We start from the raw sequence: 26,151 nt of genomic DNA, 5'->3' as shown, positions 1-26,151 counted from the left end.
ACTGAAGAAGAAAGCCCCAGATCATTACGGTGAAGAAAACATCTCAGGTGGATCTGCTTGTGACCGTCAGGACCTTCAAGGTCACATTTTTTCATCAGAGAATCTTTCTTCAACCTTTCAATGTCCAGTGTCTGGACCTTCAGTCGCAGAAGACTCTGATGGTTATTGGGCTACAGTCGGCTGAGATCGAATATTTTTCTTAACAGTGGGTTTAAAATGTAAACAATACATTATTTTTTCTTTTGTACTTTTGATACAGCTTTATAATGTTTCTTCTTTTTCCTTTGGAAATGTTTGTCACATCAGAAAGGCATGTGAAACAGTTTAACACTAGAGGGCGCCATTGTTTCATTCTGTAGCCTGATGCAGGTCTTCTAGATCTATGGTCTTCAGAGTAGTTTTGTCTGTCTTGTCTTTCCTGAAAAGATTTACTTGTCATGTTTAAAACTTCTTCCTCTGATTGGCTACTACCTTTTGTCATAGTCTTAGTTAGTACAAAGTATTTTATTGTCTCTTATACTTTAACTGTATATTCTATTCAAGTATCTCTAGATTCATACTTTGTTGTGTTTATGCAGAATATTCGTATCAACTAGTGATCAGTAGATAATAAATTAATAAATTAGATTTCTTTAGTACAATGTTTACCCTTTCCCATTTTCTATTGTGACCATTATGAATGTATTTACCTGTACTGAACAGTGGCCGTCCTTTTAGTTTGACGAATCGTTCTGTCGCTTCGGTTTGGATGCTTGAAAAACTTGCCGTCAGTCAATCGCATGTGTTCACTGCAGGTCAGTAGGAGCCACTGTTGAGTGAGAAAAGAAAAAAAGCGCTGTTGCTGCTAAGCACTAAGATGTGAATGAAAATATTTGCCTGATTCTTTACTTGGAAACTATTTCCAAGCAATAGTTCCACCTGTGCTTTGGTGACAGTGGAATAGTTGAACTTTCTCTGACACTTAACTCAGATCTCGCCTCTTTCCTCCCTCCTGCCTCTCTCCTGGATATTATAATACCCTCGTACTCAGTGTGTTTGTACAAGGGTCTGGATCTCAATAATGGAGCAGAGACAGATCTACCGTGAAGCGCGTCCACTGTGATAGTGCGCCCTCTGCTGGTAAAGACGGATATAATGTTTTAAAGTTGTATTGTTGGGATTATTTTGTGTAGTTTACATGTACTATTATTTGGGTTATTTTATTAAATTAAATAATGACATTAATATTGAAATTAATATTAATATTAATAATACGGTCAAAACTAGTCTGGAATGACATATACATGCAACAATGTGCCATTAATAATGGTGCCATAACTTTTTTTTTTTTTGTCCTTTTATTTATCCAGGATAAAACTGGTTGAGATTAACAATCTCTTTTTCAAGAGTGTCCTGGCCAAGAAATTAAAATAATTTGCCACAGAAAGTAAAAGGTACATTTGAATAAATTGTATATTTACTTGGTAGCCTATTGGGATTATTTATTGTTTTTACTAATTTATAACTAGCATTTATGCTAAAAGCAGAAAATGAATGTGTCATCTTTTGGGGGGAAAAAATCAAGAAATTGGTATGTTTCAAGTGTTACGAATAAGGCTACTTTAGGATATAACTGGATACACTTTAGCCATGTAATTGTACTTGAGTACACATTTTCTGTCCTCTTTCCACCACTCATTTTAAACAATTATACATGCCAAAGATAGTCAACTTTTATATATTCAGTAGAGTTACACAGATTCTTTATTGCGTGGCCCTGAGCTCCACCATCATGTTGTACGGTTTAGGCGTCACAGTGATGCCAAACACCGGCTCGTAGTCGGGCTCTCCTGCGTCCTCAGGCCAAATGAACCTGAACTTCCTCAGCAGAGTCACCAGGATGAGGAAGAGCTCCATACGGGCCAAGCCTTCTCCCAAACACATGCGAGGACCTGGATAAAGACATGTAATTACCAGGCGCTTCTCTGAATGTTTGTAAAGGGCTTTAGTTCAATGTTTTAATGCTGATTGTTTTACTTTACCTGCAGAGAAAGGCAGAAAGGCATCTGGTTTGACAAACTCCCCCTTGTGGTTGAGAAAGTTTTCAGGATTGAATTCATGAGGAAACTTCCACTGTCCCTCCTCATTGAGCGCTGAAGACAGGTTAGGGATGACAATAGTGCCCTAGGAAAATAAAGTTTTAGACTAACAATATAACAAGTCCTCCAAATCCACTCAACACCAGTAGTCGTGGATAAGGTCGTAAATCAGTGTTGCAACAAACCCATTGTTACACTGATTTACGACCTTCCCCACCTTATTCCTATGCCCCAAGTTAGTATGCAGAAGGATGTAGTTGGACAGTTTGACAAATGGATTTTATGCATTTTTAGACCAAATTGGTTGGATCAAGAGTGGGCGGTATTTCAGTCTCAGAATACTAAACCCTGGCAGAGGGTTTTAATTGAGATTTTGAGACTTACATTTTTGGCCATATCGCCCAGCCCTAAAAGGAAACACCGTTCACCTGCCAGAGCATTATATGGGGACATTTTAGCGTTCAAAAGACATGGAAACGCTTTGAGATGAAACGCCAAAAATGCTAAAAATGCGTAATCTGCATAAAAGTGGTAGGAGATGCTGTGTTTTTTAAAGATTTGGCTGAGGGGGAGAATATAAAGTGCAAACAGTACAGGTGCAAGAACTGAACCCTGAGGGAGCAAAAGACGAGGTGGAGTCCCCTGGCCTGACTGAAAAAGATCTCCCCAACAGGTAAGACTTGAACCACTCCAAGGCCGGCCCCCTGGCACCCACACAGTGTTCCAGACGAATTAAAAGAATTGTATGGTCCACTGTGTCATCAGAATCAGTCACTAAAAACAGGTCAATAAAAACCTTTAGTCCGGTTTCTGTGCTATGCAGAGCTTTATAGCCGGACTGGAAAGCATCAAAAAATATTATGTGCATCTAAAAATGTTTGCAATTGAGAAAAAACGTTTCTAAAATCTTTGACAAAAACTGAAGCTTTGAGATTGGATGATAATTAGACAGGACAGAAGAGTCCAGTTTTTTGTTTTTTTTCAGTAAGCGCTCAACCACAGCTTGCTAACAAAAACCTGGCTCAATCCCTGATGTTAGGCTGCCGTTAAATATTAACTGGACACAAGGACCAATGACTGTCCAGACAAATGTCAAATTAAAGTGTGGTAAAGTTCATTATTTTGCACATTTGCTGTCCAAAACTGTGTGTGCTGCAATTGATTTTTTGTACCACACCTACGCAGCGGAGGTGAGGAGGAATTGTGAGCTTTCAACAACTCTTCCAGGCATCTCACGCTAGCATTTTATTAGCGCTCATCACACTGTAGCAAAGCTAGCGCCATTAAACGCGTGTGTTTATCTGTAAGGCAGTTGCGCATTTTCCCATTGGAGGCAAAAGTTCAATCGAGCCTAGGGCACCAAATTGCCTAGGACCGGCCCTGCGCACTGATAAACAGAAATACTCTTACTTACTTTAGGAATGGAGTATCCCATCACTTCTGTGTCTCTAGTGGTTGCGTGGAAGATACTGAGTGGGACAGTGTCCGCTATTCTCTGACTTTCATGCACCACAGCCTGATGGAGCATCAGTGAGTTATGAAAATGGATATGAATTAAATCGTCAATATGATTCATTCTACCTGGACATACGGCATGTTGTGTCTGTCTTCAAAAGCAACAACGTCCTTTCCTTTCAGAACTTCATCAATCTCCTGTTGACAGCGCTCTGCGTACGGAAAAGACAGATAACATTTGCTCAATCAGAAACTCCCCCATCTGTACATGATCGTACCCTGGATGTGAGGCTTAGTCATGAGGTAGAGGAATGCAGTGAGCAGGGTGTTGGACGTGGTGTCTGTCCCTGCAGCGTGAAGATTGAGACATGACATCAACAGTTCTTCGTGCAAAAAGGATGTGCCGTCACCAGCTCTCTGTTTAAATGTAGTGAATATTCAATTATTTGTCATCCGTTCCGGTCCCTCTATATGGACAACCCACCTTATCCATTTCATCCAGATAACAGTCCACAAAATCCCGAGGTTTCCCTGGCACTTTGGTCTTCTTATGCTCATTTATTATAGAGGAAGTCATGATTTTTAAGTTCTAAGACACAAAAACATATGATGCAATGATAAAAAATATACGGAATAAATGGGTTTATTGGAGAAACTGACCTCAACTATCTGGAAACCTTTGGTGAAAGGTAAAGGCAAGGAGCGCACCCAATGAAAAGAATCATATAGCTGCAAGAAAAAAACAATGACCAACACAATACACCAATGTGTTTATGTTTGTCTAAATAAATAGGTATAGAGATATGGAAACTTACAAAAGCCCAGGGTCCATTCATTAGCTTGTTAACCTCGGTGAAACTGGCAACAAACTTTATAATGAACTCATCATCGTAGTCAAATCGTTTCCCGAACAAAATCAAGCAGATCACATTAGAGGCAATGTTATGAAACATAACTTGAGCCTCTAGAGTCTTGCCTAAGCAAAGACGAATAAACAAGTTGAAGAAGTCAATGCAGCAGCTGTAAATTTCACCAATGCCTTTGTAGTTCTTCTTGGCACTTACAATTGTGTTCAAAAGTTTACACTCATAGTTAGTGGTTGTGTGTAGCCATTTATGGTGAAACAACTGAGCTTACTCTTTTTAATTCGTAATGACAGAAGAAAGTACCAAAATCATCAAAATGACCCTGATCTAAAGTTTACATACCCCATACTGTGTAGTGCCCCTTTAAAGGAATAGGCCACCGTTTTTACATACTGAGATATGTTCTTACCTAACCTTAGCCGAGTTAATATATCCCCGTCTGGTCTTTGTCCGTGCGCTCTGTCAGGCAAACGGAGCACATACGCAGCCTCTCCCACATGTCATGTCATATAGCTCCAAAAAAGCTCACGATAACTCCTAAAGGTTATTGACGGAAGTGAGCGGGGGGAAGTCTTTAGGAGTTACTGCGCGGACGTTTTACTCCTCGTATCATTACGCCTCACAATATAGTACCCCTTTTTATCTGCTTATAAAATCGACATGTTACATTTCTGTGTAAATATACTTCGCTTGAAAACACTTCACGTAACTTTATTTAAATAGGGAACACGTGGAAGAGCTTGGTAGCTTCTATCGTGAGCTTTTTTGGAGCTATATGACATGTGGGAGAGGCTGCATATGTGCTCCGTTTGCGTGACAGAGCGCAGGGACAAAGACCAGACGGGGATATATTAACTCGACTAAGGTTAGGTAAGAACATATCTCAGTATGTAAAAACTGTGGCCTATTCCTTTAACATCAATGACAGCCTGGAGTCATTTGTGGTAGTTGTGGATGGGCCTCTTTGGTCTTGCATGAACTGCACATTTGAGATCTCCCTAGAGTGGCTCAATGATATTGAGGTCAGGAGACTGAGATGGACACTCCAGAACTTTCACTTTATTCTGCTGGAGCCAATGAGAGGTCTACATTACCCTGTGCTTTGGATCATTGTCATGTTGGAACGTCTAAGTGTGTCCCATGTGCAGCTTCCAGGCTGATGAGTGATACGTTTCCTCCAATATTCTTTAATAACATGCTGCATTGCTCTAGAAATCAGTGACTAAGTTCCCTGAAGCTCACACATCCCCAAAACATCAGTGATCCACCTCCGAGTTTCACTGGAGGAATGGTTCATCACAGGCCTTGCTGACTCCTCCAGATGTAATGTTTATGGTTGTGGCCAAAAAGTTCCATTTTGGTTTCATCTTTCCAAATGACATTGTTTCAGAAATGTTGAGGCTTGTCTCTGTGCTGTTGGGCATATTGTAAGCGGATACTTTGTGGCATTTGTGAAGTAATGGCTTTCATCTTGTGACTTGGCCATGCAGCCCATTTTTCATCAAGTGCCTCTTTATTGTTCATCTTAAAGTAGCTGCACCAGAGAGTCCTGTATTTCAGCAGAAGTTATCTCTTGGTTTTTCTTTCTGTCCACAATTTTCTTGCCAGTTGTTAAATATTTTTTTGTCTACTGGAGGAAACGTTATACTCATCAGCGTGGAAGCTGTACATGGGACGCACTTGGACATTCCAACATGCCATCCGAGGAAATAAAGAGGCCCATTCACAACTACCACTAAAGAATTCAAGCTGTTATTGACATTAAAGGGGGCAATCATGTACATGTAAACATGTAAACTTTTGATCAGGGTCATTTTGGTTGTTTATATTTTTATTATTATTATTTTAAAAGCCATAACTGGCTTTGTGTTATATTTCATTTTCTCTGAAAAATGGCCAAAAAATCTAAAATTGTGCCAAGGTATGTACACTTTTGAGCACAACTGTAAGTAGCAACTATATGAAGAAGAAATCAGTGTACCTGTGTTCTTCTCCAGATTATTGATGGTGATGTTTAGCTCTCCCAGAATCCTCTGCTCCATAGACTGTTTGCCCAAACCAAAGTTTCTCATGGTCATCAAAGAGAAGCGACGGTGCTCTTTCCATTTATGGCCATAATCAGCCAAAATTACACCTGCATGTACATTATAGTATCAGTAGATAAGAGTAACATGGATTTCATTTGGACAATAACAATATTCTTAAATTAACAGTTACCTCTATCCTCTACAATCGCATTGAAGTACATGTCCGGTGGTCGTCCTGCAAAGTCCACAGCCTTGTTCACCATAGCCTCCCTTAGAGCCTCGGTCCCACTCACCACCACTGCAGCTCTGTGTCCTAAGTACAGGCTGTAGACGTTTCCATAAGTCCTCCTCATCTGGAAACAAGACGTATGTGAACCCTTTGGAATTTCTCACATTTCTGTCTAAATTTGTCATAAAATGTTGTCTGATCTCAAGAATGAGTAAACAGTGTCAGCTTTAACTAATACCACCCAAACAATTACATTTTATATTTTTATTGGCCATAACATGTAAACACTCACAGGACAGTGTGGAATAAGTAAGTGAACCTCCTGGCTAAGGATCCTCCAAGAGTTAATTAGACAAATTTATAACTATTGATAGTCTCTAAATATGATCAGATTTCCATGTGTTACACGTTGTAAAGATTGGAGACTACACTTTCATAATCTGTGAATAACTCAAAATTCCCCAAACCCTACTTGTGTCCCCCGTTCTCGTGATTGGTCACAAAACTGTCTATAAATGGAGACAGTTTGGCACTGTTGATTCGCTGCTAAGGAGTGGCCGTCCTGTGAAGATGACTCCAAGAATACAGCACAGAATACTCAATGAGGTGTAAAAGAACCCTAGAGTGTCAGCTATAGACTTACAGAAATCACTGACACATGCCGACATCTCTGTTGTCTCATCTACAATACGTAAAACATTGAACAAGAATGGAGTTCATAGGAGAACGCCACAGAAGAAGCCACTGCTGTCTAAAAAAACATTTCTGCACGGTTGAAGTTTGTGAAAGAGCAGTTGGATGCTCCACTGCACTACGGGCAAAATATTCTGTGGTTTGATGAACCCAAAGTTGAAAAGTTTGGGAGGAACACACAACCTCATGTGTGGAGGAAAAATGGAACAACACACCAATATCAAACCTTATCTCCACTGTGACTTATGGAGCAGGAGCATCATGTGGGGGTGCTTTGCTACCTCAGGGCCTGGACAACCTGCTATCATCAAATGAACTCACAACTTTATCAAGATATTTTGCAGAAAAAACCTGAGGCCATCTTTCCAACAGCTGAAGCTCAACAGAGGATAGAGCTGCAACAAGACAATGACCCAAAGTACAAAAGCAAATCCACTTCAGAATGGTTTCAGAAGAATAAAATACGCGTTCTGGAATGGCCCAGACAAAGTCCTGACCTAAACCCCATTGAGATGCTGTGGCATGGCCTCAAGAAAGCGATTTAGACCAGCCATCCCAGGAACCTCACTGAACTGCAACAGTTTTGGAAAGAACATTGGTCCAAGATTCATCCTGATCATTGTAATGTGCATGTCTAATCTGCAACTACAAGGGAGGGTCAACCAGCATTGAATCCAAGGGTTCACTTACTTATTACACACTGTCCTGTGAATGTTTATATGTTATGACCTATAAAAATATGACAACATGTGATTATGTATTAGTTAAAGCAGACACTGTTCACTCACTCTTATGATTTTAATAAAGATCAGACCACATTTTCCTCCCCGCTGTATCCACCGTCTATATAAAGTAAAGCATATTTACCGTTTCAAGATACTTCAAAGGGTTGGCCACACTCAAATTGAGTGCATTTCCCAAAAATGGCAGGGCAGTGGGTCCAGGAGGGAAGTTTTTGGGCCTTCGTGACCTGAACTGAACCAAGAAGAAGCAGAGGCATACACACAGCAGCAGCACCGAGACGAACATGGTGAGAGCGGAGAGAGAAGAGGAAATGGATAAACATTTGCTTAAATATTGGAAACGCACCAGTTCAGTAGAGTTTGATTTGCCACACCTCCGATGATAGTGGCCTTTGCTTTGTAGCAAAAAAAAACAAGCTTAAAGGTCAAGTCATTTAATCATTTACTTTTCCAGTGACTCGTTCTTGTAGTACAAAACTCCCATAGACCTTCAAGATTCCAATGAAAGAGCTTTGTATCTGGCTTTGTACAGGACCTATAAAGGGACAGTTTGAGCTGTCTTTTAACAGCTTTATTAATAGACCCTATCGTGGCATAGGTTCACGGTAGCACAGCGGTTAGTGCTTGTGCTTCACAGCTAGAAGGTCCGGGTTCGATTCCCACCAAGGACGGGGCCTTTCTGTGTGGAGTTTGCATGTTCTCCCCGTGTCTGCGTAGGTTTCCTCCGGGTACTCCGGTTTCCCCTACCACTAAAAACATGTACAATAGGCCAGGATGTATGAGAGTATGTTTGAGAGTGCGCATGGGGGACGACGGATGAAAATTAGCCTAAGGCTACAATCCGGTGTGGCTTGTTCATTAACTTGCACTGTCCCTACCAAATAAACCATAAATAAATAAAACAAAATGATATAAAGTATCAATAAATTTATCAGATACACTACATTTCAAAACCTTTCTGCAGTACTACACCTCTTATGGGTATAAGGGTATTTTTTTAAACAATTTTCCACTAAAGTGTAAGTCGCTGCCTGATTAAAGACAAGCACACACCAAACACAAGAAAAGTTATTAATGTTCAAGAGAATGCTCGAGCACACGCAGGTGCACAGTGACGCTTTACTCTACACCACGGTCTGCAAACCTGTCCTGTTCACCTTATTCTGCCCACTTTTGCCTCTTTTAGCTTTGGATCGGCACTTCCGTTGTCTTGACACTTCTGGTAGAGCACGAAGCCCGTTCATTAAAGAGGGGTTATTATACTTTTTTCAATCACATAGCACCTATCTATAGCACACTACAATGATGATGCAACCTTCTGTTGGTCTGTAGATGCAGTAACTTAAAGGGGCTAGACCAATGGCCGCTGGCTGCTCTGCTTTATGGCCGCCATTGCTGTGGTACCTCCATATCGCTACTAGGCCCCCATTGAAAAGCATTGGAGTTTAGACACCTTAAAAACAACTTTAACGCCTGGTTTCAATTTTTTCAACACTAGACTAGGCTAGATATTCCTCCTGAGATAACGCTGGGTTAGTCACAATTTATGAAATCAGGCTGGTTTTCGTAAGAAGAATTTTAGAAATCTCGTTCTTAATAAGGGTCGGACTGTTAGCATTGGAGCACCGTGAGCTACACGTCACACAAGGGCTGAGTCTACGGTGAGGATCCCACCCGTATGCCCTTTTTAGGAACATGCTTCGTCAGAGTTGGGGAGGGGGAGTCTGTAAATCCACCATGAATTCCCCCACGACCGTGGTCATTATGGTAAACGTGGAGGAGTGAGCAGAAGACGTCTATTATTTTTTACAGTCTATGGGCTAGACGCAAGTTCGTGATTTTATACTCACTACTGCCATCTCACTGAGCCACTGCAGCCGTTTCTGTTCATGAGCTTCAACAGTTTAGGGGAGGCCCGGATAGAAGGTTTATGCACAACTGCAGCCTCTGGAGGGTCCTACACCTTGATGTTCGGGAGACTCCAGAGGCACCAGCAGCTTCAAATATCTGTCTGCTGCTTTGTAGCGGCTGTTCTATTCATCTGATGTATTTGTCTGGCAGAAACCGTCCTCATTGTGCCTTAACCCGCGTGTACTCTGAATCAGCCACTAATCCCTTAAAAGAACGATGATTAAATTAATTATTTTATGAAATATCGAAGGTTTACATACTGTACCTAGACCAAGGCATTCAACTATTCCATGCTTTACATCAGCAGAGAGATAATGATGGTCTGCTTAATAATGTTGAACGTTCTTTTTCAGCTGTTTTTCCCTTAAGCCCAGCTTAACCTTCTACTCATCCCAGGCGTCTGAGATTAATGTCAGTGATTCAAAGAGCCCTGAGACACAATACCATCCATGAGTTTCATTCAAAAACTTTTTTCTTTTACCTTTTTGACACTGAAATACAATTTGCAAAATAATTTGGAACGCGGTTGCGGCGCAATTTCTAATAGTAAATCAGGAGCAACACGCCCACTGGTTAATTATTTGTTCTACTTGCAATTCAGCTCAAGGCTTAGTAAATGACCACCAACGTGTTAATGTGTAACTCCCTTAAAATGAGCCGTGACGCCGCGCCTTGCTACGTGTAGATGTGCATGAACAACGAAGACAATACCGAGCTGTGTGCATAATAATTTACCCTGCACAAGTCAATAGGAATTTAGCCAAACATTCCGCGCACAGAGCCTATTGAGGGAATTGAAATCATTGGTGAGAAGGAAGACTCGAGACCAGTAACGTGGAGTAGAGAATATTTACTGGGTGAAGAGTACAGAGCATGTTCACAACGAATAACGATAGACATGGATTTTTATCATAGTATGTAAATGAGGTACGTACAGGGCGTATCCTTAAAGATGATAGGCTGGAGTCCAAACCAGACCAGCTGTGCCCATGTAGGAGAGGCCCCTTCCCCAAGAGAGTCCATGTGAGACCCTTTATCAATCACTGTTACTGGTTACAGGTTAAGTATACATATTGGGGCCCTAAGATAGAAAAACACATTCCTTGGCCTATGCCTCATCCACAGCGTGCAAAGGTGAAATGAGCACACTGGCATACTTATTCATTTATAAAATAATTTGAACACTGTAATGTTAAAATTATGATTTCAAATGCCTTTATAATAGCTAAAGTTTTCACAAATTCCCCAAAAGGCGGTAAAGACATCCAGTCAAATGAAGGCAAGCTGGGACTTGAACCACCATCGCCGGGGACATACAGGTTTGCAATTGTTAAATTTAAACATAACACAACAACAGGCCAATCCGATGCATTTAAAACAGTTATACACAGATTCTTTATTGCGTGGCCCTGAGCTCCACCATCATGTTGTAAGGTTTAGGCGTCACAGTGATGCCGAACACCGGCTCGTAGTCGGGCTCTCCTGCGTCCTCAGGCCAAATGAACCTGAACTTCCTCAGCAGAGTCACCAGGATGAGGAAGAGCTCCATACGGGCCAAGCCTTCTCCCAAACACATGCGAGGACCTGGATAAAGACATGTAATTACCAGGCGCTTCTCTGAATGTTTGTAAAGGGCGTTAGTTCAATGTTTTAATGTTGGTTGTTTTACTTTACCTGCAGAGAAAGGCAGAAAGGCATCTGGTTTGACAAACTCCCCCTTGTGGTTGAGAAAGTTTTCAGGGTTGAATTCATGAGGAAACTTCCACTGTCCCTCCTCATTGTGCGCTGAAGACAGGTTAGGGATGACTATAGTGCCCTAGGAAAATAAAGTTTTAGACTGATAACATGCATACACACCCTGGTACTCATGTTAGCTTAATCTGAAAGCTGTTTTTTCGGCATATACTGTATAAACTATACATGATGTTCTTAGGGGGTGCAAAACAAATACTCACATAGCATTCTCTTAAATCAGAAACTGAATATTGTGATTGGCAGCTGTTAGCACACACCAACCAGAGAGACGAGGATGGAGTGGTGAGATCAAACAGAAACACTCGTACTCACTTTAGGAATGGAGTATCCCATCACTTCTGTGTCTCTGGTGGTTGCGTGGAAAAGACTGAGTGGGACAGTGTCCGCTATTCTCTGACTTTCATGCACCACAGCCTGATGGAGCATCAGTGAGTTATGAAAATGGATATGAATTAAAACGTCAACGTGATTCATTCTACCTGGACATATGGCATGTTGTGTCTGTCTTCAAAAGCAACAAAGTCCTTTCCTTTCAGAACTTCATCAATCTCCTGTTGACAGCGCTCTGCGTACGGAAAAGACAGATAACATTTGCTCAATCAGAAACTCCCCCAGCTGTACATGATCGTACCCTGGATGTGAGGCTTAGTCATGAGGTAGAGGAATGCAGTGAGCAGAGTGTTGGACGTGGTGTCTGTCCCCGCAGAGTGGAGACTGAGACATGACATCAACAGTTCTTCATGCGAAAAGGACGTGCCATCACCAGCTCTCTGTTTAAATGTAGGGAATATTCAATTATTTGTCATCCTGTCAGCTACCTCGGTGACCGTGGCATCAACTACATGTCCACAGCAAAGCAAGTAAACAGTAAGCGGGGTAGACCAAACAGAGAAGTATGGGCATCTGCCTTTGATGTGGTGTTATAGGGCTGACTGCGCATCCATATCTCATTATAGTCAGATAAACCGACTCCATTGATTTCCACTGTGCTCGCTACTATCAACTAGCATTTCCGTGTCAATTTCAGCTGAATAGCCGCCCAAACCACAGAATAATGGGGACAAGAAAACACACAGATATCTAGGAGGAATATCTAGCCTCGCCTAGACTTAAGAGAGCCAAAAGAGGTATCGGTTCAGTATCGGATATTTGTAGCCGATAACATATTTTTTCCCAGTATCGACTCCATGTCTGATATCCCATGTCTCTATTTCTGCTGTTTGGGCCAAAGCGGCTGTGATGTCACAGGCTGTGGTCAAACGTGTCAATATTATGTTCAAGCTGCAGTGTAGGAGTTTCCTCTCACTTCCGCGCGCCTGAGTGAAGCTGGTCCCCATTTAAATGCAAATTTATATTTAAATAAATGTCAATCGTTTGCTCTGTCTGTGCTCTGAAATCAACGTGGCGAGGCCATCCGTCACTGAAGCAAAACCAAAGAGGTAAAAGCTAAACTGCACTCTGGCACGCCAACGAGACGAGCGCACGGGCTGTGTCAGGGGAAGGACAAAACAGCCCGTGGTTCTAAAGAAATTAACAAGCCTGTTATAAAAAATGTAAAGAGTAGAAGGTTCAGATACTTGTAGTATCTGTACTAGTAAGGAGCAAAAGTATAAGTTGGTATAATTACTCTGGGGAAGTACAGATACCTGACCCACCTCTGCAGGCAACCCACCTTATCCATTTCATCCAGATAACAGTCCACAAAATCCCGAGGCTGCCCTGGCACTTTGGTCTTCTTATGCTCATTTATTATAGAGGAAGTCATGATTTTGAGTTTCTAAGACACAAAAACAAATGACGCAATGAATCAAAAATATTCGGAATAACTGGGTTTATTGGAGAAACTGACCTCAAATAGCTGGAAACCTTTGGTGAAAGGTAAAGGCAAGGAGCGCACCCAATGAAAAGAATTATAGACCTGCAAGAAAAACAATGACCAACACAATACACCAATGTGTTTATGTTTATCTAAATAAATAGGTATAGAGATATGGAAACTTACAAAAGCCCAGGGTCCATTCATTAGCTTGTTAACCTCGGTGAAACTGGCAACAAACTTTATAATGAACTCATCATCGTAGTCAAATCGTTTCCCAAACAAGACCAGGCACATCACATTAGAGGCAATGTTATGAAACATAACTTGAGCCTTTAAAGACTTTCCTAAGTTGAAGAAGTAAATGCAGCAGCTGTAAATTTGACCAATGCCATTTGCAGTTCTACTTGGCACTTACGTGGTAACTATATGAAGAAGAAATCAGTGTACCTGTGTTCTTCTCCAGATTATTGATGGTGATGTTTAGCTCTCCCAGAATCCTCTGCTCCATAGACTGTTTGCCCAAACCAAAGTTTCTCATGGTCATCAAAGAGAAGCGACGGTGCTCTTTCCATTTATGGCCATAATCAGCCACAATTACACCTGCATGTACATTATAGTATCAGTAGATAAGAGTAACATGGATTTCATTTGGACAATAACATCCATCCATCCATCCATCCATTTTCTTCCGCTTTATCCGGGGCCGGGTCGCGGGGGCAGCAGTCTCAGCAGAGATGCCCAAACTTCCTGGTCCACACACACCTCCTCCAGCTGTTCTGGGGGGACCCCGAGGCGACACCAGGCCAGCTCGGAGACATAGTCCCACCACCGTGTCCTGGGTCTTCCACGAGGCCTTGTCCCACTAAGACATGCCTGGAACACCTCCCGCGGGAGGCGACCAGGAGGCATCCGAAACAGATGCCCGAGCCACCTCAGCTGGCTCCTTTCGACGTGAAGGAGCAGCGACTCTACTCCGAGCTCCTCCCGGGTAACTGAGCTCCTCACCCGATCTCGGAGGGTGCGCCCAGCCACCCTGCGGAGGAAACTCATTTCGGCCGCTTGTATTCGCGATCTTGTCCTTTCGGTCATTACCCAAATCTCATGACCATAGGTGAGGGTGGGAACGCAGATCGATCGGTAAATCGAGAGCTTTGCCCCCCGACTCAGCTCCCTCTTCACCCCGACAGACCGATACAGCGACCGCATCACTGCTGACGCCGCACCGATCCGTCTGTCGATCTCACGCTCCATCCGTCCCTCACTCGTGAACAAGATCCCGAGATACTTGAACTCCTCCACTTGAGGTAAGGACTCCCCACCGACCTGAAGAGGGGAAACCACCTTTTTCCGGTGGAGAACCATGGCCTCGGATTTGGAGGTGCTGAACCTCATCCCGGCCGCTTCACACTCGGCTGCAAACCGCCGCAGAGCGTGCTGAAGGTCCTGGTTTGTTGAAGCCAACAGAACAACATCATCTGCAAACAGCAGAGATGAGACTCTGAGGCTCCCAAACCGGACACCCTCCGGCCCCTGGCTGCGCCGAGAAATTCTGTCCATAAAAGTAATGAACAGAACCGGTGACAAAGGGCAGCCCTGGCGGAGACCAACACGCACCGGGAACAGGTCTGACTTACTGCCGGCAATGCGAACCAAGCTCCTGCTGCGGTCATACAGGGAACGGACAGCCCTTAGCAGAGGGCCCCGGACCCCATACTCCCGGAGCACCCCCCACAGGGCACCACGAGGGACGCGGTCGAACGCTTTCTCCAAGTCCACAAAACACTTGTGGACTGGTTGGGCGAACTCCCACGAACCCTCGAGCACCCGACGAGGGTATAGAGCTGGTCCAGTGTGCCACGACCAGGACGAAATCCGCATTGTTCCTCCTGGATCCGAGGTTCGACTATCGGCCGGATCCTCCTCTCCAGCACCCTGGAGTAGACCTTACCGGGGAGGCTAAGGAGGGTGATTCCTCTGTAATTGGAACACACCCTCCGATCCCCCTTCTTAAAGAGAGGGACCACCACCCCGGTCTGCCAATCCAGGGGCACTGTCCCCGACCGCCACGCGATGTTGCAGAGACGTGTCAGCCAAGACAGTCCTACAACATCCAGAGACTTAAGGTACTCAGGGCGAATCTCATCCACCCCCGGAGACTTGCCACCGAGGAGCTTTCTCACCACCTCGGTGACTTCAGCCCCGGTGATGGGCGAGCCCACCTCCAAGTCCCCAGCCTCTGCTTCCTCATCGGAAGACGTGACGGCGGGGTTGGACAATAACAATATTCTTAAATTAACAGTTACCTCTATGCTCTACAATTGCATTGGCGTACATGTCCTGTGGTCGTCCTGCAAAGTCCACAGCCTTGTTCACCATAACCTCCCTTAGAGCCTCGGTCCCACTCACCACCACTGCAGCTCTGTGTCCTAAGTACAGGCTGTAGACGTTTCCATAAGTCCTCCTCATCTGGAAACAAGACAAAGTAAATACACTGTTCAAAATAAAGTGCTCAAGTTGTACCTTTAAGGGTCCAATGGCTTGTCACTGGGGCGGTACCCTCAAGGGTACATCCATTGTACCCCTTAAAGGGGCTAGATGCAAGTTTGCCATTTTATACTCACTACTGCCACCTCAGTTCATACGTGTAACTGCACCTTCTATATTAAACTTGTGCATGACGACACTTCAAGCACCTTTCTGAGTGACAGTGCAGGATTTTAGAGGCAGTTGTGGTGAACAGGTCTGAGCTCATTCTACACATTAGGACATTGTTGGAACATGTAGGGGGAGGAAAATACATAACTTTAACATTTTTAAACTCGGTATAGTCCCTTTAAAAAGGATACATTTTAGTACCTTTACATTTTTTTTGTGATCTTTTTTTTGTTTTGATTTTCCATTTAAAATATAGGGGTGAGAATCTACATATCATATTCAGCATGTACAGTACAGCGCAGTGTTGTTTTCGTCAACGAAGACGATATCTTTTCGTTGACGCCCCTTTTTTTAATGACGATAACGTAACGATGACGAGCTAAAATGAGCTCTTTGGGGACTAGAACATGACGAGACGTTTACGAGTTTACGTCAATGAGACGAGACGAGACAAAAATGGGAGAACGTTTTTCGTCAGGTCGTTCACAAACAGAGTTTGTGCGCGGAGTGAGAGAACACACGGTAAACGTGACCCGGAGCGGCGCCGTGCTGCTCATGATGCGCCCGGGCAGCGGCGCCTTTTTCTCTCTCTCTCTCCCCGTGGCGTGCGGTCACTGCTCGCGTACATCCTCCTCGGAGCATCTGACATCCATGTCACAGGGACTTACTTTATTGTTTCTCAGGACAGTTTTCAATACCGTGGCGTTTGAACGCAGAAAGCACGTTGATGTAGGCTACGTATGTGCAGACAGCACTGTTGGTAAAAAAATAATAATCTCGAAGCGATGATCAGAGGACGAGGAGAGCGGGCGCTTTTGGGAAAAGTACTGTTCACAGTAGGCCTACCACTTCTGCCAGTGCCTATCGTGGGGTAAGAAGCTATAGAAAGCCAATAGACAGCTATTATTTATCCCAATTTCCAAGATTTATTTAAATTAATTATAACTTCTTATAATGAAACAGACGAAAACGTGACAAAAACCTTTTTAATTTTCGTCTGACTAAAACGTGACTAAAACTATCACATTTTGAAATGACTAAAAAGTGACTAAACCTAAAAGCATTTTTGTCCAAAAGACTAAGACTAAAACTAAAAGGGCTGCCAAAAACAACACTGGTACAGCGAGATACACACAAACTGTACCTTTACATTTGTACGCTATGAGACCACTTTGTACCCCTGGGGACAATGGACCTCAATGTATTGGGACAAAAACATACCGTTAATAAAAGGTACACATACAGGCTCTTGCATTGTACCTTTATGGGGACATATTCATATTTCTATATATTGGAACACAAATGCTACTTTAGATAAAATTCAAAATTGGTCATTGAGAACTGCCCATTGTACCGTTTTAGGGACATATCTGTAAACAAACTTTGTACTTTTAGTGAACATACTTGTACTGATCACAAACAGACAAATATATTCTGCCATTTATTTTACTTTAATTTAAGCACTTAGAGAAACATTAACATGTACATTAAAAGAAAAACAGCTTTTACAAACATCCATCAGCATATGTTTTCCATATTGGAATTAAGTCTTCTTAATCTCTCAACACCCACCTGAACGAGCACATTTTCTGCACTTTGGCTTTACCCAAATCTGGCCTACAGGCTGTAACCTGGGTAAAGATGAACTAGAGAAAAAGCACTTGTAGTCAGGGACCCAAAGTCTCAAAATTGGGTTGAACCTGACATGGTCTGCTATACTTTTTATTTGTGTTTTATCTTTTAACTTTGACCCTAAGGACCAATAATTGGAGGGTCTGCTCTGCTGGAATTATCGCGGAAAAAAAATTGTGGCCATTTTAGTGCATTTTATCAGAAAAATGTGAAAAACTATTTTTTGCCCTCAAATCCTCGGTGGGTTGGGTAGGCTCTCAATAAATGCATTCCAGATACACAGAACACATGTGCTGATAACATCCACTGACAAAATAGCTCTTAAAACACATTTCTACACATTTTTGCATCAATTTAATGCCAAAAAATTAGGCGTGTTCTCACTTTTTTCCAATACTTTTATCTTTACTTCATTGGCAATCAACTCTTCCACCCAGTTATGGCATCAGTCAATATGCCATTATTTTCAACAGACTGTAGACACATTCCACAGAAAAAATGATCACAATCCGACCAAAATCATTGGATCTGTGATGATTTAAAGACCAATTGGCGATCAACAGACTCAGAACCTCAGAACTGTCAAAAGTCATTTTTGACACTGGTCCATATTTTGGCTGAGGCCATTTCCAGCCCAATAGATAATACTTTACACCATTATATTTGGTATCATTGTAAAGAAGACATTGTCATGTTTCATTTGAGCCCAAAGGTACTACTCTGTAACAATTACCGTGGTAACCAAAGCTCCTCAGACTCAAATGTGAGAACATTTTTTCACAATTTTCACAAAAAAATGTTTTACTAGGTTTAACGCTGTTTCTTCCAGGAACATCACAGACACAAATCTCTGATACTGGGTAACTCTCCAGACTCTGAGGATTCAGGAAATGTATAACATGTCAGTACTTTCTCAGCTTAAGGCCTCACTGTGAGCCATGAAGTAAAAGAATGTCCACCTCATATGAGCCTCTCCCATAGAAATAAGCCTATATCTGCCAGGTTGGAACAGCTGGTGGGACTTTCTGACCAGGACAGTAATGTAACTTGAAATTACATTTTTAAAAATTACAATTATTCTGTATCATATAAGAGATCATCGACCCGGCCGAGGACAGGAACTTCTACATCACCGTGGACCACAACCTGATAATCAAGCAGGCGCCTCTGTGCGACACGGCCAACTACACCTGTGTGGCCAAGAACATCGTGGCCAAGCGCAAGAGCTCCACCGCCGTGGTCATCGTCTACGGATTTCCCATCAACCAGTGCTCCTCCTGTGACCAAAACAGTGATGATGGCGGCCGCGACACAACGATCTTTCACCAAAGAAAAAAAAGAGTGGAAAAAGAGTGGTGCGCACTGAATGGGTGCTGCTGCCGGATGCTCTCTCATCGAATGCAATTTCTCCATCTGTGAGATCAATAAAGTATCATCTTATCTTATCTTATCTTATAAGCTGTATCTTAAATTGTAAAATTTAAGATGTACTGTTAAAGGCTATTCTGTAGCCTTTAACAGTACAGGTGAAACTCGGAAAATTAGAATATCGTTCAAAAGTTCATTTATTTATGTATTCAAGTTAAAATGTGAAACTAATATATGATATAGACTCATGACATGCAAAGTTGCATATGCCAAGCTTTTGTTTGTTATCATGATTAAGGCATGTTCAAAATATTCTAATTTTATGAGATTTTTAATTTTTACAAGCTGGGCCACCATTAGGCGCACCTGATTATAAGGCGCGTTATCACTGATAATGTTTATTTTCATAAATAAGGCGCACCGGAATACAAGGTGCACTAGTTAATGCTAGTTTACCTGTAAACCTGTAGGTGTGTAAACACAGCCAGAAGTTGATACAAAGGTCGCACCGGGATATAAGGCGCACTGTTAAAATTAAAGGCTTCCATGTGCGCCTTATAGTGCGAAAAATACAGTAAGTTGAAAAACAGAAATGAATGCACTTTTTAACGATGTTCTAAAAGAAGCTACACTCCACAGGACGTAGAAGTAAGTGCTTTGTCAGTGTATCATTGTACACAGTCAGTGTATAATTGTACACTGACATTGTGTTCAGGTGTTGGGTTAGCCCTGAGTCGCTGTGACTGAGCGTGCTGCCTGACCAGCATGTTTTTGGAGATCAGGAGTACCCAGAGGAAACCTGGCTGCCTGCTCTCAGTGCTGTTCTGAAAACAGTGCAGCGCCTCCTGGGTTTGTCCCTGTTTCAGAGCATGGTGTCCTGCACTGGTCAGCTCCTCTTCCTCCTATATTAATATATTCAGGCCAGTGCTAACAGACTTGGTGCAACTCAGAAACATCCATTGTGACCTTCCTGGTGTCATTTTGTACTTTGGGTCTTTCTACATCACACACTCATATCCAGACGACCCAGTCGTGGTGATCAAGTCCTGCCTTGTGTGGTTCAAATTTTCAGCCTCACTTGATCCACAACTTTTTACAATGTCTGAAATGTTCTTGATGGCATTTGTCTTTATATTAATAATATTTAATAATAATATTTTCAATGCTCTTTGGAGTCCAGTTTAGTATTTAATGTATTGATAGACTCCCAATAGGGAAATTTACCCTCTGCATTTGACTCATCCTTCAAGCTTCAGAGAAACCTGTCAGGAGCAGAGCCATCACGCTGCCTGTGGAGCTATCTCTAGATTTTGAGCCAGAAGCTAGGTTAGAAGTACTGAGGTGTTTTAGAGTACTGGAACTGGATTCTATTGGATTCTCGTCTGTGCCAAACCCTTTGACCCAGGTTTGCACCCATCCATCCATTTTCTTACAATTTACCCACGGTCTGGTCATGGATGCAGCAGTCAAAGCAGAGATTCACAGATATCACTCTTCACAAACACTAACTCCAGCCCTTCTGAAGGAATCCCGAGGCATTCCCTGGCCACAGAGAGATATAGTCCATCCAATGTGTCCCCAAGCCACCTCATCTGGCTGCTCCTGACAGGAAGGAGCAGTGGTTCTACTCCGAGCTCCTCCCATGTAACTGCCTAACCCCAAGCCATCTTGTGAAGTAATTTGGCCGCTTCACACTCGGCTGCAAACCAGAGCAGCTGAAGGTCCAACAGAACAACATCATCTGCAAACAGCAGATGATGACCTTGCCCTCGATGGTGCACGGACCATGTGCGCAGCGCAGGTCGGCTGCCGCCATCTTTGGCTGGGCTTGTCCACGCTGAAGGAGGCTGACAAACGCAGTCTCCTGAGCTTGTCGCTCGACCAGTCCTCCCTCTTCGGTCCTGGCATCCAGGCTATGGTGGACCGACTGGAGACCGCCGCTAAAGCCTCCGCTTAACTGGCCCATCACTTCCGTCCTCAGGGTGACCAGGGCTCTGTTTCACGCCAGCGCTCCGAATGAGGAGGAAGAGGCAGATCTCCCCCTCGTCGAGGCCCCGCGTCCTCCTCACGCGCAGCTCCTCGACGCCCCCAGGTTCCGGATCGTCGGCGCAGCGATGATCCCAGCCCGAGACGTGACCGCCGTCCTGCTCCGGGCTTCAGGGGAGGAAGAGGGGGATTTAAAAATGTGAATGTGAAAGAGCCTACTTCGTATTCCTTCCATGCTGAAGGCGCCACAAGTCTACCTATTGCCACTCGGAGTGGGAATGTGGTTACAGTCAGCAGGGCTCAGGGGGGCCCGCTGAATGCTCCTTGCCGCTCAGCTCCGCTGCCTGTCAAGGACGCGTGTGTAACGCGCTCTGACTCTTGCACTCGGGCTGCGGCTGGAGCTATCCCTCGTGTCACTGCAGCTACCGCTAACGTGAGCGCACTGTCTCACATGAGTGAATGTGGGCATACTGCTGCTCTGACAGCGAGACCCAGCTCTGATGTGCTGTTCCTGGACAGTGATTGGTCGACTGTACGTAAGACCGACCTGTAGAGGGGAAACCACCTTTTTCTGGTGGAGAACCATGGCCTCAGATTTGGAGGTGCTGATCTTCATCCCGGCCGCTACACACTCGGCTGCAAACCACCCCAGAGCGTGCTGAAGGTCCTGGTTCGTTGAAGCCAACAGAACAACATCATCCGCAAACAGCAGAGATGAGATCCTGAGGCTCCCAAACCGGACACCCTCCGGCCCCTGGCTGCGCCTAGAAATTGTGTCCATAAAAGTAATGAACAGAACCGGTGACAAAGGGCAGCCCTGGCGGAGACCAACACGCACCGGGTACAGGTCTGACTTATTGCCGGCAATGCGAACCAAGCTCCTGCTGCGGTCATACAGGGAACGGACAGCCCTTAACAGAGGGCCCCGGACCCCATACTCCCGGAGCACCCCCCACAGGGCACCACGAGGGACACGGTCGAACACTTTCTCCAGATCCACAAAACACATGTGGACTGGATGGGCGAACTCCCATGAACCCTCGAGCACCCGATGAAGGGTATAGAGCTGGTCCAGTGTGCCACGACCAGGACGAAAACCGCATTGTTCCTACTGGATCCAAGGTTCAACTATCGGCCGGATCCTCCTCTCCAGCACCCTGGAGTAGACCTTACCGGGGAGGCTGAGGAGGGTGATCCCTCTGTAATTGGAACACACCCTCCGGTCCCCCTTCTTAAAGAGAGGGACCACCACCCCAGTCTGCCAATCCAGGGGCGCTGTCCCCGACCGCCACGCGATGTTGCAGAGACGTGTCAGCCAAGACAGTCCTACAACATCCAGAGACTTAAGGTACACGTGATGGCGGGATTGAGGAGGTCCTCGAAGTACTCCTTCCACCACCCGACGACATCCCCAGTCGAGGTCAGCAGCCCCCAACCCGCACTGTAAACAGTGCTGGTGAAGCACTGCTTCCCCCTCCTGAGGTACCGGATGGTTTGCCAGAATCTCCTCGAGGCCGACCAATAGTCCTCCTCCATGGCTTCTCCGAACTCCTCCCAGACCCGAGTTTTTGCCTCTGCGACTGCACGAGCTGCAGCACGCTTGGCCTGCCGGTACCTCTCAGCTGCCTCCGGAGTCCCACAAGCCAACAAGGACAGGTAGGACTCCTTCTTCAGCTTGACGGCATCCCTTACTTCCGGGCGCCACCACCGGGTTTGGGGATTGCCGCCGCGACAAGCACCAGAGACCTTATGGCCACAACTACGAGCAGCTGCATCGACAATGGAGGAGAACAGAGTCCACTCTGACTCCATGTCCCCATCCTCCCTCGGAATCTGGGTGAAGTTCTTCCGGAGGTGGGAGTTGAAGACCCCACTGACAGAGGGATCCGCCAGATGTTCCCAGCAGACCCTCACCACACGCTTGGGCCTGCCAGGTCTGACCGGCTTCCTCTCCTGCCAGCGGATCCAGCTCACCACCAGGTGGTGATCGGTTGACAGCTCAGCCCCTCTCTTCACCCGAGTGTCCGAGACACGCGGCCGGAGATGAGATGACACAACTACAAAGTCGATCATCGACCTCCTGCCTAGGGTGTCCTGGTGCCACGTGCACTTATGGACGCCCTTGTGCTCGAACATGGTGTTCGTTATGGACAAACTGCGACTAGCACAGAGGTCCAATAACAGAACACCACTCGGGTTCAGATCGGGGAGGCCGTTCCTCCCAATCACTCCCTCCCAGGTCTCACTGTCGTTACCCACGTGGGCGTTGAAGTCCCCCAGTAGAACAATGGAGTCCCCAGTCAGAGCATCATCTAGGGCCCCTCCCAGGGACTCCAAGAAGGCCGGGTACTCTGCACCGATGTTGGGCCCGTAGGCCGAGACAACACAGTGAGAGACCTGTCCCCAACCCGAAGGCGTAGGGACGCGACCCTCTCGTTCACCGGGGTGAACTCCAACACGTGACGGCTGAGCTGGGGGGATATGAGCAAACCCACCCCAGCCCGCCGCCTCTCCTCGCGGGCAAGTCCAGAAAAATGGAGAGTCCAGCCTCTCTCCAGGAGTTGGGATCCGGAACCCAAGCTGTGCGTGGAGGTGAGCCCGACTATATCTAGCCGGTATCTCTCAACCTCCCGCACAAGCTCAGGCTCCTTTCCCCCCAGCGAAGTGACGTTCCATGTCCCGAACGCCAGAAGCTGCGCATGCGGACCACGTCGTCGAGGCACCTGCTTCTGACTGCCACCCAGTCCTCTTCGCACCCGACCCCTACGGATTCCTCTGCGGGTGGTGGGTCCACAGGAGGGCGGGCCCACGTCGTCCCTTCTGGCTGTGCCCGGCCGGGCCCCGTGGGCAGAGACCCGGCCACCAGACGCTTGCGTTCGGGCCCCAACCCCAGGTCTGGCTCCAGGGTGGGGCCCGGGCTGCGCCATGCCGGGCGACGTCACGGTCCTTCATTCTTGTACGTCCATATGGATCTTTTGAACTGCTCTTCGTCTGACCCGTCACCTCGGACCTGTTTGCCATGGGAGACCCTACCAGGGGCATAAAGCCCCAGACAACATAGCTCCTCGGATCATTTGGGCACTCAAACAACCCCACTACGTTAAGGTAGCAGTTCACGGGGTTGAAAAAAAAAAAAAAAAAATGCTGTATGAATACTTATGCACGCCCCACTTTTCACTTTTCTATTTTTTGGAAAATAACAAAATCATGTATCATTTTGCTTTCACTTCACAGTTGTCTGTTACTTGTGTGGGAACGTTCAATAAAAACAAAATAAAAAATCTTTATGTTTATTGTTGTAAACATGACAAAATGTGCAAAAGTTCGAGGTGTATGAATACTTTGGAGAGGCACTGTATGTGCACGTGCACTCTGCAGCTGTCGGGCTTGGTCTGGGGTTCAGGTCACTTCAGAGCAGATGTTGCTCTGAGCCGGTGAGACGGGGCAGACAAGAGGAGACCTGAGCGTCAGGGTGGTGTGAATCCTACTAACCTGCCGTGGGCCCTTGACATGACATTTTGTCCAAAAGCAGCGCTCTGAAGTCAGCTCTAAATGTGCTTGAATATGTCTCACTGCACATGGAACATGGCAGGACTTCATATTATGTTGGCCGACATATTGTAATTTTTAACTTTTACTCAACCAGGATAGAAGTTAATGAGATTAAAAATCACTTTTTCCATAGTGTCCTGGCCAAGAGGCGGAGACAAAAGGACTCACAAGTTACATACACATGAAACCTCACAGTCAATCAAGATAATTAATAACTCCAAAACAAGACCACCGTTATTATGTTATCGGCTCACCACCGTTATTACGTTATCGGCTCACCACCGTTATTACGTTATCGGCTCACCACCGTTATTACGTTATCGGCTCACTGTTATCGGCTCACCACCGTTATTATGTTATCGGCTCACCACCGTTATTACGTTATAGCCCCGTTATTACGTTATTGGCTTATTACATTTGAAACTCGTAAAATTTAGGTTACGGGCCGTTATTACGTTATCGGTTCCTACACGGTGTTAGCAAAAGCCTCTCCTTCTCTTGGGAGTGAAGTTAGAAGCAACCAAGCTCTTCCACTTTTTCCAAATTTTTATCCTGCATATGTACTGCAAGTACCAAAGAACAACCTTATCATTGTACCTCGAAGTACAAATTTGCAGCCTACCATTGCCGTGCCTTATTTTCTAACAGTGTAGATAAGATTTAATCATTGATGCTATGAAAACACATGTATCCACTGTCTGAAACATTGTCTTGAACAGTGTACTAAATTGCATTTAGTTACAGAAAACTAACTCGCCTTAAAATGTATTTTGTAACTTTGTCCAATCAGAGTATTCTGAATACTGCATACACGTTGAATTGCATACTAGTCCTATTCATGCATAATAGCAGCGTATGACTAAGAAGAGGCTTTAGGCTATACTTAATAATACTGGTCAGTATTACCCAACACTGGTCCTGAAAGCGTCTATAGACTAAATGCACAAGAGTCACCCACAAGTATACGTTTACCTTTTCAAGGGACTTCAAAGGGTTGTCCACTCTCAAATTGAGTGCATTTCCCAAAAATGGCAGTGCGGTGGGTCCAGGAGGGAAGTTTCTGGGTCTTCGAGATCTGAACTGGACCAAGAAGAAGCAGAGGCATACGCACAGCAGCAGCACAGAGACAAACATGGTGAGAGCGGAGAGAAATGAGGACACATGGAGAAACATTAGCCAAAATACATTGTGTAGGATCTGCCCTCCGCTGGCAGGCGGTGCTGCGACTGCGCCTGAGCCTGAATTAGGGAAACGCAGGCAGGTGCGCAGCCTCTCGCCTTTGGCACAAATGGAAAAATAGGATTCTATTGCCATGAATGCGTCTTGTGAGTTGCCTCACACAGCTCAGTGTGTCCGCTAGTGCGTTGGTGTTAAAGAAAGAA

The 26,151-nt window shown here is 44.8% G+C and overlaps 2 protein-coding genes across 2 annotated transcripts; both read right to left on the bottom strand.

Annotated features, from left to right (window-relative positions):
* Positions 1-1,738: 1,738 nt before the first annotated feature.
* Positions 1,739-8,377, bottom strand: LOC306971527 (cytochrome P450 2F3-like; the record flags this gene model as incomplete). Its single annotated transcript, XM_079567841.1, has 11 exons — positions 1,739-1,931; positions 2,022-2,163; positions 3,493-3,594; positions 3,660-3,745; positions 3,812-3,950; positions 4,018-4,122; positions 4,194-4,262; positions 4,349-4,509; positions 6,381-6,533; positions 6,617-6,779; positions 8,216-8,377. The coding sequence occupies 11 exons, from the start codon at positions 8,375-8,377 to the stop codon at positions 1,744-1,746; spliced, it is 1,470 nt and encodes a 489-aa protein (XP_079423967.1). The 3' UTR covers positions 1,739-1,743.
* A 3,021-nt stretch (positions 8,378-11,398) lies between these two features.
* On the bottom strand, positions 11,399-25,903 carry LOC306971515 (cytochrome P450 2F3-like; the record flags this gene model as incomplete). Its single annotated transcript, XM_079567824.1, has 11 exons — positions 11,399-11,586; positions 11,677-11,818; positions 12,070-12,171; positions 12,237-12,322; positions 12,389-12,527; positions 13,430-13,534; positions 13,607-13,675; positions 13,760-13,920; positions 14,024-14,176; positions 15,880-16,042; positions 25,742-25,903. The coding sequence occupies 11 exons, from the start codon at positions 25,901-25,903 to the stop codon at positions 11,399-11,401; spliced, it is 1,470 nt and encodes a 489-aa protein (XP_079423950.1).
* Between the last annotated feature and the right edge of the window lie 248 nt (positions 25,904-26,151).

This window comes from Gobius niger (genome assembly GCF_951799975.1).
Source record: "Gobius niger genome assembly, chromosome: 12".
In the NCBI taxonomy this organism is placed as follows: domain Eukaryota; kingdom Metazoa; phylum Chordata; class Actinopteri; order Gobiiformes; family Gobiidae; genus Gobius; species Gobius niger.
The sequence above is the reverse complement of the archived record's forward strand: the minus strand, read 5'-3'. Positions and strand labels throughout refer to the sequence as shown.